The 17473-nt window shown below is 36.5% G+C and overlaps 2 protein-coding genes across 4 annotated transcripts in view; both read left to right on the top strand.

Moving 5' to 3' along the window:
- Positions 1-11276, top strand: part of PPP2R5C (protein phosphatase 2 regulatory subunit B'gamma) — a 68307-nt gene extending 57031 nt beyond the window's left edge. For 2 of the 3 annotated variants that reach the window (XM_088539658.1, XM_088539659.1), the window contains 6 exons: positions 758-928; positions 1621-1748; positions 3249-3350; positions 4389-4461; positions 6469-6585; positions 8452-11276. In XM_088539658.1, coding sequence (XP_088395784.1) covers positions 758-928; positions 1621-1748; positions 3249-3350; positions 4389-4461; positions 6469-6585; positions 8452-8583 — 723 coding nt within the window. In that variant the 3' untranslated portion in view covers positions 8584-11276. Of the gene's footprint in view, positions 1-757; positions 929-1620; positions 1749-2222; positions 2756-3248; positions 3351-4388; positions 4462-6468; positions 6586-8451 lie in introns of those variants that run through there. The other variant, XM_088539660.1, reaches the window with a different exon arrangement.
- Positions 11277-17134: 5858 nt separating this feature from the next.
- DYNC1H1 (dynein cytoplasmic 1 heavy chain 1) overlaps positions 17135-17473 on the top strand; it is a 39905-nt gene continuing 39566 nt past the window's right edge. Inside the window, exon 1 of the mRNA XM_088539645.1 lies at positions 17135-17409. Within this exon, the coding sequence (XP_088395771.1) occupies positions 17139-17409 (271 nt within the window). The 5' untranslated portion in view covers positions 17135-17138. The remainder of the gene's footprint in view (positions 17410-17473) is intronic.

The following is a 17473-nucleotide window of genomic DNA, read 5'->3' as shown; positions in this document are numbered from 1 at the left end:
TTGTTTATCAATTTATGTGCTAATTTAGTATATCAAAATACCATTAGCTGGAAACTGCACATTGACATAGGTGTGTAAATGTCCAGAGTCTCCAATAACTGCAGATTTTGAATTATTAACCACCACAGGTACATTCAGGGACATATGAGCTTCTTGCCAAAATACTTTTTTGTCACTATGAAATATTTAACATTATGAAAAAGAGTCATTATGAAATACTTATTTAGCATATTTTAGCTGTCTTTTAAAGGCAAATATCTTGCTGTTTGGGTATTATTTGTCACTAAATGTTTATAGATGGAAAACAGCTTTTATAGTAACAAACTTGATCTTAATCCTCTGATTGGTTTGAAAACTGACATTTTTGAGAAAAGCATCCTCCTACCATAACAGATTACTGCAGGTCTTTTATTAAAAATACCTTATTAGTAGCATAGCACTGTAATAAATTTGCAGTTTGAGTTGTTGATCATGCTAATTTAGGCTTCTCTAGTCTTTTGTTTAAAAATAAACAAGTTTAGATGTATAACCTTTTCTGGAATTATGTTTATAACCAGTTAACAGTTATTTCTGTTATGCTGAACCGTATCATATAGGTCATAGGACAAGAAATTTGAATTGTGTTCTGTGTTTTCTTTTAAGTTTTAAATATTGCTTAATGATAAGGCAAAGACAAATAACTGTGAAAATTTTATTTATATATGTACATACATATATATATATTAAAAAAAAAAAAAAAAAAACTTTGTTTCTACAGGTTGTAATGGCACTGCTGAAATACTGGCCAAAGACTCACAGTCCAAAAGAAGTCATGTTTTTAAATGAACTAGAAGAAATTTTAGATGTTATTGAACCATCTGAATTTGTAAAAGTTATGGAACCTCTCTTCAGACAACTAGCCAAATGTGTGTCCAGTCCACACTTTCAGGTCTGTACTTACTGAATGTAAAATAATATCAGAATTCTTATATGTCAGAGTAGTTACTGAGACTATCTTACATTGTTATTGAGATGACTTATGTCTTTCATCATAATAAATTTTGCGTGTTGTGAAAAAATGTCTTAGAGTCTCAGTGTCTTCTGGGATCCAAATGTTAGTGTTGTGCTTTCCTTTCAGGAATATACTGTGTAAGTTTGTATTGGGTGATTCACTTCAGTGCAATTTCTAACACTGAGCTTAAAATCTCACTGTTTTTATACATACCTCTTCAATAAAGTTCTTCCAGTCTGTCAGAGGAAAGAACCACTATAACTGATATTTAAAGATCCAATGACATTATGAACCCTTCCAGTATCTAATGTCTATATTTTGCCGCTTATAGCACAAAATTCTGCAAATCCATTTTCTTTGGCAAAGCATTTTTTTTAACAACTTGAATTTCAGAGCTTATTAGCTGTAATTTGAATCGTGATGCTATGAAGGAAAAAGGAGTCACCCCTCTCCTTCTCCCCCTCCATCATTAATCCCCCTCAGAAACTTGTAGTTTGGCTTGAAAAAAATCTAATCTGAGTAATAATTTTTCTTATCTTTCTCATATATTTTTCTATTATGTTTCAATTATTTACTATTTAAGAGATTATTTGAAAAAGTTTTGTTTTGTTTTTTCTTTGTTGTTTTAGGTCGCAGAGCGAGCATTATACTACTGGAATAATGAGTATATTATGAGTTTAATTAGTGATAATGCAGCAAAGATTTTACCCATCATGTTTCCATCCTTGTATCGGAATTCAAAGACACATTGGAACAAGTAAGAAACAATTGTGTAAATAAAATTCTTCTCCTTCCTTCTCTTCTGTCCACTTTTAGGTTTAAATGTGATTCAGATATTGTCTTTTGAGATGCAGAGCTCTTTATTCCATGACAGTGTATTGCCAGGGTAAGAGAGACATTACTGTTGGCAAAATGCTCAGAAGGTATAAAAGAGTTGAAGAGAATAGATATTTTTTCCCTTTAAACCGCAAATAGTGTTTTAGTACATGTAACTAAAATATTTTTATTAATATGGGGCAAATTTGACATTAATCTGTATTTCAAATTCTTTTAGAAACCTATTTTGACTACTGATCTCTAAACTTCTTGCTGATTTGCATTTCTTGTTCACCCTAGCGGGGTGCATTATAATTCAGGTCACTTTATACTTTCCTATTTCCCTTTTTGTTTACTGTTTTCTCTCCTGTCTCCAGTTATATATATCTCTGTTTTCCACTTTCTTTCCTCACAGTCCTGTAGTTCTTGGGCATGCACAGAATGCTGGTCAGCTCCTTTCTGCAGCAGTTGCATTGAAAAGCACCTCTTTGTTTGAGCTACTGTGTTACTGCTGGGGTAGTTCAAGCCCCACAGTCCAGTGCCAGCTGTGAATTTGGGGACTGGTTTAGCCAAGAATATATAATGAATCCACTGGAAAACATAGCAAAACAGTGAATGTATATTACTGTTAAAACTGATTGACTGTCACTGGATGCAAGCAGTAACAAATAATGTGCTTATTTTTCATTAAAATGTGGATTTGGTGATGCAGTTGTACATAGCAAATAGGAAGTGCTTTGGGTTGTTTTTCTGGCTTTCAGGGCTCTCTGTTCATTCTGCTCTGAGCATGAGTGATGTCATGGTACCCAGTACAGCTGCCTGCCTATTTGTAGCTTGCATGCATGATTCAAAGTAATCATTTAACTGGTTGCTTTGTGGATCTGGTGATCAGTAACTTGCAAGAGATTACAGGCTAGAATATTAAATTGTTTTAGAAAAACAAGTTTTACAAAGGTGATTTCTTCTATTTAACTTTTTCATTTTCAACAATTAAATATTAATATTTTTGTAAAGAGTTGCAGTATAATTGTGCTGAAGTGAGTGTTGTTGCTCAGTGACTTTTCTCCAAAGTAATGATATATTTTCTAGGCTCCTTTTAATCATGGTATATCTTTAATGCCATCTTCTATTTCCTCTAATGACTCTAGTTTGATTAGTGTCAACTTTTAAATTTCAAAACTATATTTATACATATAATTAAAAAAAATAATTGTGATGATTGGTTCTGTAGAGTGACCAAAGTGCATTCAAACTTAGTGATTTTAATAATGCTATTAGCCCTTTTTCAATAAACTGAAACTTCCAGTACCTAGTTTTGTTTCCACATATTCTGAAATGATGTAATTTTCCAGTTATGTAGGCTATTGACTACTGTTGACCAGAAAAAATAGATTTCAAAGTTTAAAGTACTCTGAGTTTCAACCAGAAGTTTTACTTATAGGACAATACATGGCTTGATATACAATGCTCTGAAACTCTTCATGGAGATGAACCAAAAACTGTTTGATGACTGCACACAGCAATTTAAAGCAGAAAAACTGAAGTAAGTTTTCTTGTCAGCATGTCTGTCTGTTCTTGAATGATGTGTTCAGAGTGTTTTAGCTCTGAAAAACTGTCTCTTTACTGGGAATTTATACCTTTTTGATATGGTACAACAGTCTTGAAAATCACTTATTGACATTTAGTCATATGTGAGCTCTAAAGTTTGCTTAAGAGTAGGTTACTTCATACTGTCTCTGGCCTAGTTCTGCTGCTGTTGGCCATCGTATTTAATTTTTTGAGGTAGACATTACTAATCTTGGAGCCCAGCACAAATGATTTTGTTAAATACAGGATGTAAACTAATTTATTTGGTTTAACATGCTTTATGTGCTCATGGAGCTCTTCCCAAAACATTTTTTCCGGTGTTTATCAGCATTGCGTTGCATGTGTGCACATGTGCATTTTTTCTAAAAATAGCCACTGAAGAGTCACTCTGTTAGAAATACAGGATATTGGTGCATTATTCATCAGAATAATCCTGATGAATTCAGTATATTCTTACAACCCCTCTGTAAAGTGAAAAACTTTTAATTTTCAGTTTCTGCATTAACATTCAGTTCAAAAACATCTTTGAGTCTTCTACTTAAAACTATTACCTGAAGTCATTGAACTGACATTAAGAGCATCTGCCCACGTTATTCAGTCATATATTACTTTTGTACATTTCAATATAAAATATTGAAAATTTAAGTAAAAAGTTAAACCAAACACGCTACAGATGAAGGCTTCTTTCTGTTTGTAGAGTGTATAATAATAAAATATTAATTGATGCTATCTGCTTTATATGTTGTCGTTGTGAGAAAATACAATTTTTTTTCCCTTGCAATATTGTTTTGATATCCTCCAGTATGGATAAGATGAAAATTGTCCTGACAGTGGTAAGTGGTACCCTGGGCAGTTAGCTAAAACAGGGGATGTTACCTAAATATTTTATTCTGCTCAATTCTTGTAGTGAATTTTTTTGTTAAGAAAGTAAACAGTTGTGATACAAGATTCACCAAGCTTCTACTGTCATTTTTGGTTTTGAACTCTTTTTCAGAGAGAAGCTAAAATTGAAGGAACGAGAAGAAGCATGGGTTAAAATAGAAAATCTAGCCAAATCAAATCCCCAGGTATTTAGAAAAGATTAACAAGTTCATGTTTAAGTACTTTAGTTTTGTTAAATATCAGTGGGGGAAACACTTCTCGAGTGATCCTGGAAATAAAGCGATTTCACTAATTGTATATGAAAGATCTGCAATAAAAATACATTTAAAATTTGTAACCTTTCTCTTGTGCAAGTAATTATTTAAAGAAAAAAGTTTATGCAAAGTATGATGTGAGGTACTTTTTTCCTTTTTTTATAATAGGCGATATACCATATTGTGGTTTGAAAAGTTATTGTTCAAAATTATGGAAAATATAGAGATGCCATAAGTGGTTTCTCTTGAAAAGCTGTTTTACAAACAATATATTACAAAAGAGATCTTTCTGCAAACTGTGAGTTATGTCTGCTCAGTTTTCCTCTGTGTCAAATGGATTAAAATAATATTGCACTTTCTTGTCTGCTGCATTTGTTCTCTTACTTGAAATGGCCTGGTTTTGTGGTGATCGTCCACAGCAGGTTCTCATTAATAATAAAAATACCTTATCAGGCAAATCAGGTTTAATCTGATATAACAGCAATTTCAATAAAGAGAAGTTTCTTTTAGTTATTCAGAGTATCTTATACTGTGGGAGATAAGGAATGGCTCGGGATTGGGTTGTGGTGGTGAGTGGTTTTTGTTTGTTTTACTGCTTACTATGTTGGGAGGAATACTCCTAAATTTTTCTCCTTTCCCAGAAGGGTTATCCTTCTTGATCTTAGTGATGCTGATTGCTGTTATCGGCAAAAAATACAAATGTGTCAATTACCTACTCTATAACTGTAAATAATTGTACTCTAGTGGTAGTGGGTCACTTGCTATTTTAAAATAGCACTGATAGCATAAAGGATGTAGCCATCCTTTTTCTAACAAGGAGGCATTTCATAATTTTTCTTTTCCTCCTCTTGTGGCATTTCTCAGAGAACATTTACTAAACTACTCAAAATTGGACAATATATCAGCTGACAGTAGATCAGCTGAATTCAGTTAAAAAGAACCATGTGTTCGAAAGCAGTGGTTGACTTTGACAAAACATTCTCTAATCAGATACATGATAGGACAGCTTGACTGAAGAGTACTGATATACGTGGTAATTGGATATCAGGAATGATTGCATGACTGGCTAAAACAGATTGACTTGTAGCTATAAATTCACAGTTCTACAGTGTAAAAGCAATTGTTCCTTACTATGTTTCTTACTGCTTATCTGCAGCTGGTTAGCACAACCTATAAACAGTATGTCCTGCATAGTGTGTTTGAAAGGCAGTTGTTAATTGCAAGCCATTTAAAATAAAATTTAAAAAAAGATTAATTTGAACACCACGTGTTTCACTGAATGAAGAAATGACCCCAGGGTATATGTATGTACACAGACACACACTTCTAAAACTCTCTATATACATCTTAAGATTTTTCACTAGAATTTGTTGGCCTTTATCTAATTTGTCTGATTTTTTTGACAATCTGTGTTGTTCAGAACTATTTCTGACTCTGCATGAGGCACGACTGCTCCTTGAGATTTATTTTAGATCGTGATATTTATCTGTGTTAAATCCTTGCTCTGAATTTTTTCATATATATATTTTGCCTTATCTACAATAAGTTATTGGCACACTCAGATGCTACAGTATTTATGAGGAAAAATGGATGAGAGAGGGTGTATGTGTGTAAGGTTAGAATTAAAAGTTTGGCAAAGCTGAAATTGAATACTGGTAAAATTCAAATGTTATAAAGTTCAATTTCAGATGACCAAATCATTTTTTAATTGTACTTATATACTTCAAAAGAACATTTCTGCCAAGAACTTTTGAATTTCTTTTTCTCCCCATTTCTCATTTCTGTTTTGTATATAATTTATTACTGGATACCTGGAAGCATAAGATATTGATGCTAATCTTAAATAACTAATTATGGCATTCAAATGCTCTAAATCACTCTTAGTATTTTATGTATTACTACTAGGAATGATTATTTTAACACTCTGCATTTTATTAGTACCCAACGTATAGTGACGCGAGTTTGCTGAACAGTCCTGTTGCAATGGAAACAGATGGGCCTTTAATCGAAGATTTGCAGATGCTGAAAAAGACAGTGAAAGAAGAGGCTTGTCAGGTAAAACTATATGAAAATAGTAAACTACTCATTGCAAACTGAATTGACAAATCTTTAAATGTAGTAAAGTAACTCTAATTACTTAAAATGACTGTTTTATCCTACTGTAGAAAAATTGATTAGATCTGATACTTTAAGGTGATAATGTATCAAGGAATACAGTGATATCTTTTGAATGTCTGATTTAATCTGCGTGGGTCATCTTTAAGATTTCTGCTGTCAAAACTTTAATTTCCATCTAAAAATAGCTGTTCACAATGATAGAAACACTGCTTGTGTTTTAAGGAAAAAATGGCTAAAATCTGCCATATTGTGCTCTGTTCTCTCTCCTATTTTTCTTTTGTCTGTAGTTCAGAGCCCTTTTAGTGACTAAAGCCAGTATGTTTTGAAAACTGTGTCCACCATAAAATTGAAGTAGTCTTGTCCGGAAATGGGCAGTCTTCCTCAGTCCACCATCTGTCGTGTTCTATTATCCACTACAAGGCAAAAAGTCTCAAGGTCATTGTAATCTTTTTGTCTTTAGCTAATGCTTAGTGATTGTCAGGTGTTTTTTTATTTCACTTCACTTAAGTGGAACCAGAGTCCTGGCAAACAAAGTAGAGGTTGGGAGGACTGTTTAAACTAGGAGCTGGTGGAAAATGGAGAGGTGCCAAGGAGCACTGCAGTACAACTAAGATGTCTGGTAGGAATACGAGTAATGTGAATATTTCTATATCCAGCCAATTTAAAACCAGAGAAATGATAATGGAGCTCAAAAACTAGTTGAGGTCAGAAATTAATTCAGTTATCAAGTGAGGATTTTAGAATGAACATATGGTTACCTAACCTTCAGCATTAGCTTCTTAAAATCCTTGTGTGATGATCCTGCAAAATTACATTATAGTTTGTACTACTGTGGCATTTGGGGTCCACTAGATTGAAGTAAAAAACAACAACAACAAAAATACTGAAATGCTTCCAAGGTGTATGTTCTGTGGTGGCTGTTTTTAAGCACTTAGCTTTGGAGAAGATTGCCGAGCCCTGTGCACTAAATGTAAATCTTAATGGCTAATTTACATATTTACATGCCTGTCAAGGGCAGCGGATGAAGAGCAGTGTTCCCATGAAATCCAGTAGAAATAGAGGGCTAGCCAATAAGAAGTATGGCGGATGCTAAAGTTTCTAAAACTCTGCTGTTCTTCAGATCTTAGATACCTTCGACTTTTGTGGACCTGGGAAACCTTTCTTTCCACAGGGTTCAGAGCTCAGCACCCATTCTAGTGGAAAACAGCATACAGGAGCATTCTTAAAAGCAGTGAGCACTGCTTACTGTTGTGTTGATGGTAGTGCCCACCTTTTATATTATGCTGTTCCCTAATACATAACTCTTCATTCAAGAGGTATGAAACTTTGGTTCACTTACAGTATTGGCCTGAGGGAATTAAAACTCATACGTCCTACCTCTGAGTGCTCTATCCATAGCTCCAGAGTGAAAGCAGAGTGTAACTGTATACTTACAGTTAGGGCAGTCAGTTAAGGATGAACCAAGTTTCAACTTTCTGCCCCTGAAAGTAGCAAAATGGAAAAACTGGAGCAAAACAATAGATGGTAATTTTGTTTGATCTGCAGAAAAATTATAACCTGGAAATAGGTTAAATATTTTGAACTTGTTGGTTTTAATTTTTCTTCTACACTTAGCAAAAGCAAGTAGTTTGAAGACTTGAAACTGGATAGTAGGTGAGATAAAGAGAAGAAAGTGTAAACGTTTTCCAGTGTGTGTGTGTTAATTCTTTTCCTTTAAATTAATATACTGATGTGCAAGAAATATGTTAAGTAATTGTTCAGTAATTAACTTTTTTGGCCAACTCCGTTCCCTTTTGATTCCAGGCACAGAAAGATCAGAAGAAAGATCGTCCTCTTGTGCGACGCAAGTCAGAACTGCCTCAGGATATCTATACCATGAAAGCCTTGGAATCCCATTGCAGAGCTGATGAATTAATATCACATGATGGGCATTAGACTATTACAGTGAAATATTATTTTGGAGGAAAAGTTTTTTTTTTTTCTGGACTCAGTTCTACAGTAGAACTTAACTTTTTTGTGCCATACCAATCAGTTACACACAAAGTCGAAGCTTTCTTCAACCCAGTTCTGTAGGCAATAAAATAGAGTATGCAGCTCAAGATTAGCAGTTCAAACAATGGTAACCTACCCAATTCCATACACAGAATATTGGGTTGACTATAATCAAATGAACACATTTTCTTCGAGGTGTTATCATAGTACCAGCTCATGATAACATATGTAGTTTTTGTAGTCATATTTGAGAAGAGCATTCTATAAACTATTTCTGTCTAAATAAATCCTTTGAATGAACAATAGTTGGTACTAATAAGTGTGTGTTTTCAAAAGCAAAAATATTTCAATTTTAATTATTAAACTTTTTCTAGGATTTCTCAATTTTACAGTTGTTTCCACATTATTGCTGTCTTATAATATACCAGCAGTTTTGAAAATACACAATTATTCTTTCATATTGTAAAACATGGCTTACAAACTGGTAACTTTCATGACAATCCTCGATCATGATTCCTTTCTAAGGGTTCTGTAAATTTTTCTCCTCTGCTTAGGATGAAGATATATACCATGTCCTAATACTTTATGTATATTTAAAGCCATATTTTCCAGTCTTGAGTGTATAAGACGGCACCAGTATTCCAGATATGAACTGGTAGAAGAATATTTCCTAAAATGAAAACCTGTTTACCATGACTAGGAATGGTCTGCATATGAAATTTCAGTTTAAGTATTTTAAAGTTAATAAAATTTTCTTTCACAATTTTCTACCTTATTCTGAGCTTTTAATACTCAGCATTTTTTTCTTGGGCTCTAGGAGTTCAGTATTCTATGGCAGATATTTTGTGTCATTTAAGTTGCATCAGTTTTTATCTGAAAGATGAACATGGCCTTTCAGGAAACACAATACCATATACGTACATAATAAAATCAATAAAAGAGCAGACCTTTGAATTCCATTCTGCCTCTCTTTAAATGAGTCTAAGAGCTGAGGAGATAGTGACCATAATTTTACCGTGAAAATATTTTTTATTGTTGTTGTAAAGAGCACATATGCTGCAAATACACCTCACAAGTGAATTGAAAATGCATCTGAGTTGCTGATGATCTTCAAATGCTGCTATATATTCCACAAGATTACTTGCATGTAATGAGCTTTTTGTTGTAGATGGAAAAGCACGGGAGGAATATTGTGCTTTGTCTTCAATATTTGATTTCTCTCAGGGTGGCCAGTATTTTGACTTACTTATCCTGCTTACAAGCTGTTTGAACTGTGTTCTGCTATTCTAAATGGGTGATTAGTTTCCTTTGTCTCTGGCAGTAACATTGATATAACTTAATGTTTAATGTCTTGATGCATAAAGAGATAAAAAATGTGGCTTCTTTAAAAATAGTTTTGTTTTATTTTTTAAGGAAGTATAATGTCTCCTGCATCCATAAAAATATTGCACAAAGCAGAAATTCATAGTAACCTTGTGCAGATGTAGTGCCTGCTGTTTGTTGGCTGGATTTAACATATAGTTTCCAATACTTGTTACATTGTCTATTGGAAGAAAGTAGTGGGTGGTAAATATTGGCTTATGACATCTAAATTTAAAACCAACCCAGGCTTCAAGTGGAATGTCCACTGTGTCTGAAAACATTTCCTGTTAAACTTGAAAAAGAATATGCTTTACCATTATGATGAACTATATTAAAACAGTTTAAAGATGCCTTCTCCTTTTGAGGGAAAAAGGGTGCTTTTTTAATTGTATAAAGCAACGTCTATGTATTTTGATATACCATTGTTTGAACTTCCATCTTTAGCTGATAGCTAAAATCAAATACCTTTGATTTTGGGTGTTCAGTATGTTTGTGCAAGAGGTTGCTGGAAGGAATTATTCTTACTTTACCAAGGAGAAAACCTGTATATCAATGTTTGATGGACTGTGTGATGCTCAGCGTATAAGAACATCTTCCACTGTCTGAATTTTGTTTCTGCTCTTTACTGAAGATGAACACTCACCAAAAAGGGAAATATTATGATATTAGAGGCTTAAAGCTCTCTGTAAATTTGTTAGAGGTTTTTGGACCACAGAAATTTGCTTAGGCAGTGTTCCAAAATATATCACCAGTGATGGTTTAGAAGGTTTATTACCACCATCTATGTACTTCGTACAGTCCTATACTAAGCCATTCTAAAACTAAGGCATCCAAAATAGAAAGAAAAATTTAAGCAGAATTTTGGTGACTGTTGTTCTTCATAAAGTTCTGTGTTTGACACCTTTCCTTTGTTTCCCAAAATTGCGCCTGTACATCAGGAATGTCAAAAGTAATATTACAAGTGTCTTTTTAGTGTGGCTTTAGTATGGCTTCATTTTAATATTGTACATACATTGTACCTTGTTTTATGGTAATAAGTAATAAAAATGTAGACTTCATATTTTGTACAGAATCGTCCTATGTACAGAATAAAAAGTTCCTAGAAACAGCAAAAATAGGTAAGTGGCACAATTATTTTTCTTTAGATTATATCTGTAACTTTATGCTTTAGTGGAATGTTAAGTTCAAATGTACCTACATATTTTTTAACATTTTGTAATTCAATTTTTTGTTCTGACATTGTTTCTGAAGAACTTCATACACCTGCCATTTAATATGCTTTTATCTAATTTTAAAGTTAAAAAAAATGGTGTATTATATGGACAAATAAAGAACATGTGAATTTTACTTGCTTATCATGAAACTAAATTTAGCACAGGACCTTTGGATGCATGTTCATGTTATTACAGCATTCAGAACTAAGTACATGAGCTAAAAAAAACAGATTAATTCATAAATTTCACAAGAGCAAAAATATAAAAAGTAGTAGTAAAGAAATTTGGAGTTTATATTATTCACAAAAGGAATCTGACTTTTAGAACGAGATACCAGTTCTAAAAGTGGCTTGATTGTATCTTCAGTCTAGGTACAAATATGAAGACATATCTTTTATACTTTTCCCCTATAACACTTCTCTGTTCACAGATTTCCAGCAAAGCAACCATAAAAGTAAGGATTTCAGTGTAGTAGCTGAGGCATTGTCAGATAGCAAGGCTATAAGGAAGAAAGAACTTAAATCCACAGTAGGAAATTTCTTCCTTAAATCTTCCTTCCCTCCAGAATCAATGGAGGTCTCTATAAACAAAAGAACTAAGGTAATGAGTTAATGACTCAGAAAACTGACTTTCAGAAGTGAGGTTTTGGGTTTTGTACTGATCCCAGATTTTGCGGGGAGGGAGGTGGATAAACAAGCCTTTGTTTGTCTTTGTAAGCCTGGGATCAGTATCTGACAACTTGGCTTGAGTTAAATTGTAAGACTAAATCCAAAATAGTTCTAATAACCTTCTAACTTTGGAGACACCTAATTCAGTGGCCATTGCTCTGTGAAGCTCCTCTGGTTATAGAAAGAAGATGTTTTCTCTATGAACCCAGAAGTTACTTCATCAGATGTGCTCCCAAGTTTAATTGTGAACCAAAAACCAGATGTTGAAACAACTGCAGACTCAGTCATCCTCCCTACAAAAACAGGGACAGAGTACCTCTCAAAATACAATATAGTAGGTATTATTTTAAAATAGTGACAATAGCATCCTTCTGTACACGTGCATGCACGCACACAGACATATAAATATCCTTTTGAGTTGAGAGTGGTTTCAGCAGGTAGAAGTAGCAGACTCGAATCCTTTTTTCTGTGGGAATTGGGCTCGGGGACAAGTGCATGACTGAACTCATGGTTGAGTTTTTGTTCATTTGCTTCGTGGAAACTATTTTAGTACCATGGAAAGTACTTTTGGGAGGTAGCTGGGATTCTAGGCCATGGAGAGAGGGCTCTGCTTCCATTGTGGAAGGCCTTGACCCCTTCTCATCTACTGCATAGGGAGCCAGTTCACCTCAAACCGAAGCACTTCTGCTCGCTGGATCCAGTCTTTACGGTGCGTATGACTTGCGGAGACTTGCATTGCATGTAGCTAATTAAGAAATGCCGTTCTAATTATCATCATGGTCTCCCTGAATTATGATTTCTTTTAATTGCTGAGTTGACTTAGTTTGGGCTGTCTTTACAGAATAAAATTTTGATGTAATTAAGTACTGTGTATAGGAAAAACAAAAGTCTCCAAGGGAGCATTTACTGGAGACCTTAGGAAGATAATACACTTTTTTTTTTTTTTTTTTTTTTTTTTTGTGGAAGAGAAGCATGACTGCACCTTCCTTCCTGCTATCCCACTCATACTGGGGCTGCTTCCAGTCCTGCATGCAGCAAGCACAAAAGATGAAGTTTTATAAACATCTATCATGGAGGTTTTGATGAGGAAGGGCTTCCACCATTTTGATAAAGGGGAAAAGTATTCACACAATCTGCTTTGTTATTTTAGGCATTTGTGTGATCCAGAAAGCCAAACCAAGAGGTCTCTTGGCATGAAGGACTTGCTGTAATAGAGGAGTACATTTTTTCCAGTTCTCTGTACATTTTTTCAGTACTCTCAGTAGACAGTGGCTGCAAGAAAAGCAGAGAGCAGAGCAAGTTTGTTTTGTTTCAATGTTGTTTGTTTTTGGAGTTTTGGGGTTTTTTTGTCTGAAATATTGCCAAACTAATTTTGAACAAATACAGCTTTTGTTTTTTGATGAAGATGTTTATTTTGCAATTTATGCAAAAGCATTTCCTTCTATATACATTTTCAGCATTTCCTGGGTGCAAATTTTGTGTCCTGACAAGTTCCAATTTTCATTATGATTCTCCTAAAATTCTTAACTTTTTCAGAAAGTTCAGGCTTCCTTAGCCTGGGAGTTCCTTATTTTAAACTTATTCCTGGTATATATGTACCACCATAAATGTGTGTGAGGTGAAGTGTTAAATTCTTTGTGTGCCATAAAAGTGAGCGTTATGTATCTACTTAACACTGCATATGACATCTTTTTGTTATTATTTGTACTTGTTTTTCAATTTGATAACTTTGTGGGCTATAAAAGGGTATTTTGATACCTGTTTAGCAGTGGAAAGCTGGACAGCTGGAGATACTGATGCCCAGCAACCTAACTGCACGTAGCTGAGAGTAGTGATGTCTGCTGCCTCAGTGTCGCTCCGTTAGGGAGCAGATACCCTCTTTAGAAGAGAGGATGTGTTTTGCATTTAATCTACATCCCCAACAAGCAACAGAAGGGAGACATCACATTCGAAGAAATAAAACAAAGATTGTGAAATGCACTGGCTTTCAACAGACAGGGTCTTGGACTGTCTGCTCTTTCTAACAAAACTTTTCCTTGCTGCTTGTGTAAAGATTGGCTTGGTATTTTGCTCCTGAGTTTGAAAGTAGTGAAGAGAGAGGAAAAAGCCTGAAGATATGGCAAATAAATTTGCTGATCTGGAAAATTTGAGGAATATTGTTCATGAGTTGCTTTGTTCAGTTTTTGGCCTCTGTGGGAATGGAGCTGGGGGGAGCAAATGGGTTGGTTTGGCATGGTGCCACATAGAAGGGTAAAGGAAATGAGCAAATGCCAGGGAGGTGAGATATGGGAAGCTGAAGCTGGATGTGAATGGAGTAATAGAGTTAAGAGTAATAGAGGAAAAACAAATTGGAAACTGGGAAGGGTTTTCCTGCTTTGTTGTGCTTTGCTGCATGATATTCCCATTTTTCAAGTTAAACATGGCAAGTTTTACTTCGAAGTGTAATATGGGGAGATGAGTATCTTTTAACAGCAATTGCCCGTTCCTTTTCTCTCCTTTTTCCATCCCTAGTTCACTTATTTTGAACATTCGCTCTTAGTGCAATTACCTTCTTCCTACATTCAAGACATTGCTTAATTTGGATGCAAAGTTTGTTTCAACTGGTCTCATCCCCAACAGTTGCTTTGGAGTAATTTTTCTAGGCTCCAAGCACTTTATTTGACATTTAATCTGAAAGTAGAATTTTCTTAAATCTATTATTATTCTCTGTGAATGAAGAAGGGGGGGGAAATAATTCTCTTCATCGATTATACATTACATAAAGGCAAGTGGATTGTGCTGGAATAGAATAAAATGAAAAAGATGAAGGGTATCAACAAAGGAAAAGAAATAATACCAGAACAGAAAGGAAACAAAGATTGCTTTTGGTCTTCAGTCACTGAGGTAACTGACGTGTCTGCTGGCAGAGTGATGGGGGTAGATCGTATTAATTTCTCTTCCTTAATCCCTGTGGGAAGTTTCTGTAAACACCAGAAGTCTGAGACCAATGTCAAGGATCATTTCTACTTGTTTTGGTACTAAGATGAGTCAATTCAAGTATATTTTTGATTGTAAATTTTAGAACACATTTAGCTAACAAAACCACTGATATACTAGGTGTGGAAGATAAAGACACTGGGAAAGTAAGGAGCGGCTCTGTATAAAAACATCTGGCATTTTAAAACTACTGCAGGTTTTGTATATGGGAAAATACCAGTACTGTATCAGTTGTGTAGCATTTTTAAACTATACTCAGCTCACTTAACATATCACTCAATTTATAGCCTCGTACTCCTACGCGCACACATGTCTCGGAGCTGATTTTACACACACAACTTTAAGACTGTTCTCCTTAGTGCCAGCTGTGATAATCTTGTTGCAAAGGACAGATGAGCTTTTTGAAGATTATAAGGATAGGAATTTTTCTGTTGTTGTTTAGATCCATGTTCAATTTTGGCTTTGCTTAGTTTAATGTATTAAAAACATAGTTTTATAAAAGAAGGAAAGCCTGATGGAAAACTTCATGTTTAGGGGGTGGCGAGGAGTATAATACTGACAACTTTGGTCTTTTCAATAGCTGATATCAGTGGCTTGTGATACATTACATATTTAACTTGATGTAGGCCAGTGAGCCAATGCAAACAATGAAGTAAGCTAAAGCTTATTCTCTTTCCATAGGCATGAATGAAACCTGAGTGTACAAAAAAGTTGGGTTATCTTGTCTTCACTTTAGTTTCCTTTACCTTGATTTAAAATACTGCCCCCTACACACACACCCTTTAACACAGTAGATAAGGCCCAAAGTGGTTGTAATGTTTTATCTAAATTGGTTTTTGTTGTTGCAGTTGCAAATAGTCTAACATTTAAGTGTCAGAATATTCGACTTGTTCTTTACTGTAAGATCTTCTCATACAGCGTGTGTTGCTGTGTTTTTCAAGAACAAGAGTAAGGTTAGATTCAGTGGGATCTCTTTACACTTTCTCTGCTATTATTCCTTGTATGTATCCTTACTTTTGTTTTTCATGATAACAAGTTCACAGAAACGAGATGCTGCATTTTCCTCTAAGTTATAAAAATTTTGTAACATTTTGGTGCAGCAGATGATGGTCATTTAGAAGAATAAGTATATGAGTGCTTTAACATAGCCTCGGCTAACCTCTTTGGAGATGACAGCTTGCACTCAAAATACATCTGGGTTGTACAGAGTCTTTTATTGAACAACCTGAAGGTGAAGATGCTGAACTTAACGCATTTGGAGGCTTGACTGGTGGTGGCGCTTGCTGTGTGAGGAAGAGAAGCAGCAGCTTCCTTCCCCCCTGGAAAGCAGGCAGGGTGGGGAAGGCTGGCACCATTCAGGCAGCCTTGTAAAGACAAAAGTGTTTTTCCAAATTCGGTGTCATGCTCAAACATAAACTACACCTAGAAAAAGCATAGGGTGTGTAAAAGCCATTAAAAAAATAATTGAAGGCAACTAAGAGAATATTGTATTAAATACAGAGAGTCTCAGTAACAGTACTTTGTATATACAATACTGAGATTACTCTGGCACTATTTTTCATCAAAAATAAAATTCACTTTTAATGAAGGCATCTTTTAGGTGTGCTTTCTTTATTATTTGTTTTTAGATCAGTTTTGTATGAACATTATCTATCAGCTCTGGTGTTTGTAGTTGTACACAACTGCTGAGTGACCGCTTTCCTTCCCCACACGAAAGCCTGAGCTTTCTATTGTTTCAGAAACCAGTTCCCAAGCAAGGTGGCTCCCTGAACCTCCTGGAGCCCCTAGGAACGTAGGCACCCTTCCAGCCATAAACGCCAGAAAGAACTTCTCTTTCCACTTCACGAATCCTGTTCAAAATCGTTTATTTCACTCTAGGCAGGAGGAGCACGACGGGGCAAAGCTCGAGGCTCGCAGCTCGGCCCGCTGAACGCAGCAGCTCTCGGCGGTGCCCGGGCGCCCCTCCTCTCCCGGCCCCCACACGCCCACACCTACGGGGCGGTGCTCACGCCCTGTCACGGCGCCTTTGTCGGCGCGGCCCTCCCGGCATGCCCCGGGAGCCGCGGGGTATGCTGGGCCTTGTAGTCCTGCCGCCCATTTCCGTCGCGCGTCTGGCTCCAGGGGAGGGGCGCGGCGGACTCTCCTTCCCAGCGTCCTCCGCGGCATCCAGGGCGGGGCGGCGGTGGTTAAAGTGCGGCGCCGCGGGGGTGACGGCTCCAGTGCGGCGCTGCTGGCGGAGGGGCCGGAGCGCGGCGCGCAGCGAGCGGCCATCCTCGGCATGTCCGATTCGGGGGGCGGTGGGGGCGGCGGCCCCGGCGGCGAGGAGGGCGGCATGGAGGTGTCGGGCTCGGCCGTGCAGAACGTGGCCGACGTGTCGGTGCTGCAGAAGCACCTGCGCAAGCTCGTGCCGCTGCTGCTCGAGGACGGCGGCGAGGCGCCGGCGGCGCTCGAGGCGGCGCTGGAGGAGAAGGGCGCCCTGGAGCACATGCGCAAGTTCCTCTCCGACCCGCAGGTCCACACGGTGCTCGTGGAGCGCTCCACGCTCAAAGGTGCCGCGGGGCCGCGCGGCGGCGATGGGGATGAGGAGGGAGCGGGTGGTGTCAAAATGGCGGC

This window comes from Tinamus guttatus, unplaced genomic scaffold (genome assembly GCF_059628265.1).
Source record: "Tinamus guttatus ecotype Peru unplaced genomic scaffold, ASM5962826v1 Tinamus_guttatus_pri_ptg000048l, whole genome shotgun sequence".
Taxonomy (NCBI): domain Eukaryota; kingdom Metazoa; phylum Chordata; class Aves; order Tinamiformes; family Tinamidae; genus Tinamus; species Tinamus guttatus.
Note: the sequence above shows the minus strand (reverse complement) of the source record. Positions and strands in the feature narration are given on the sequence as shown.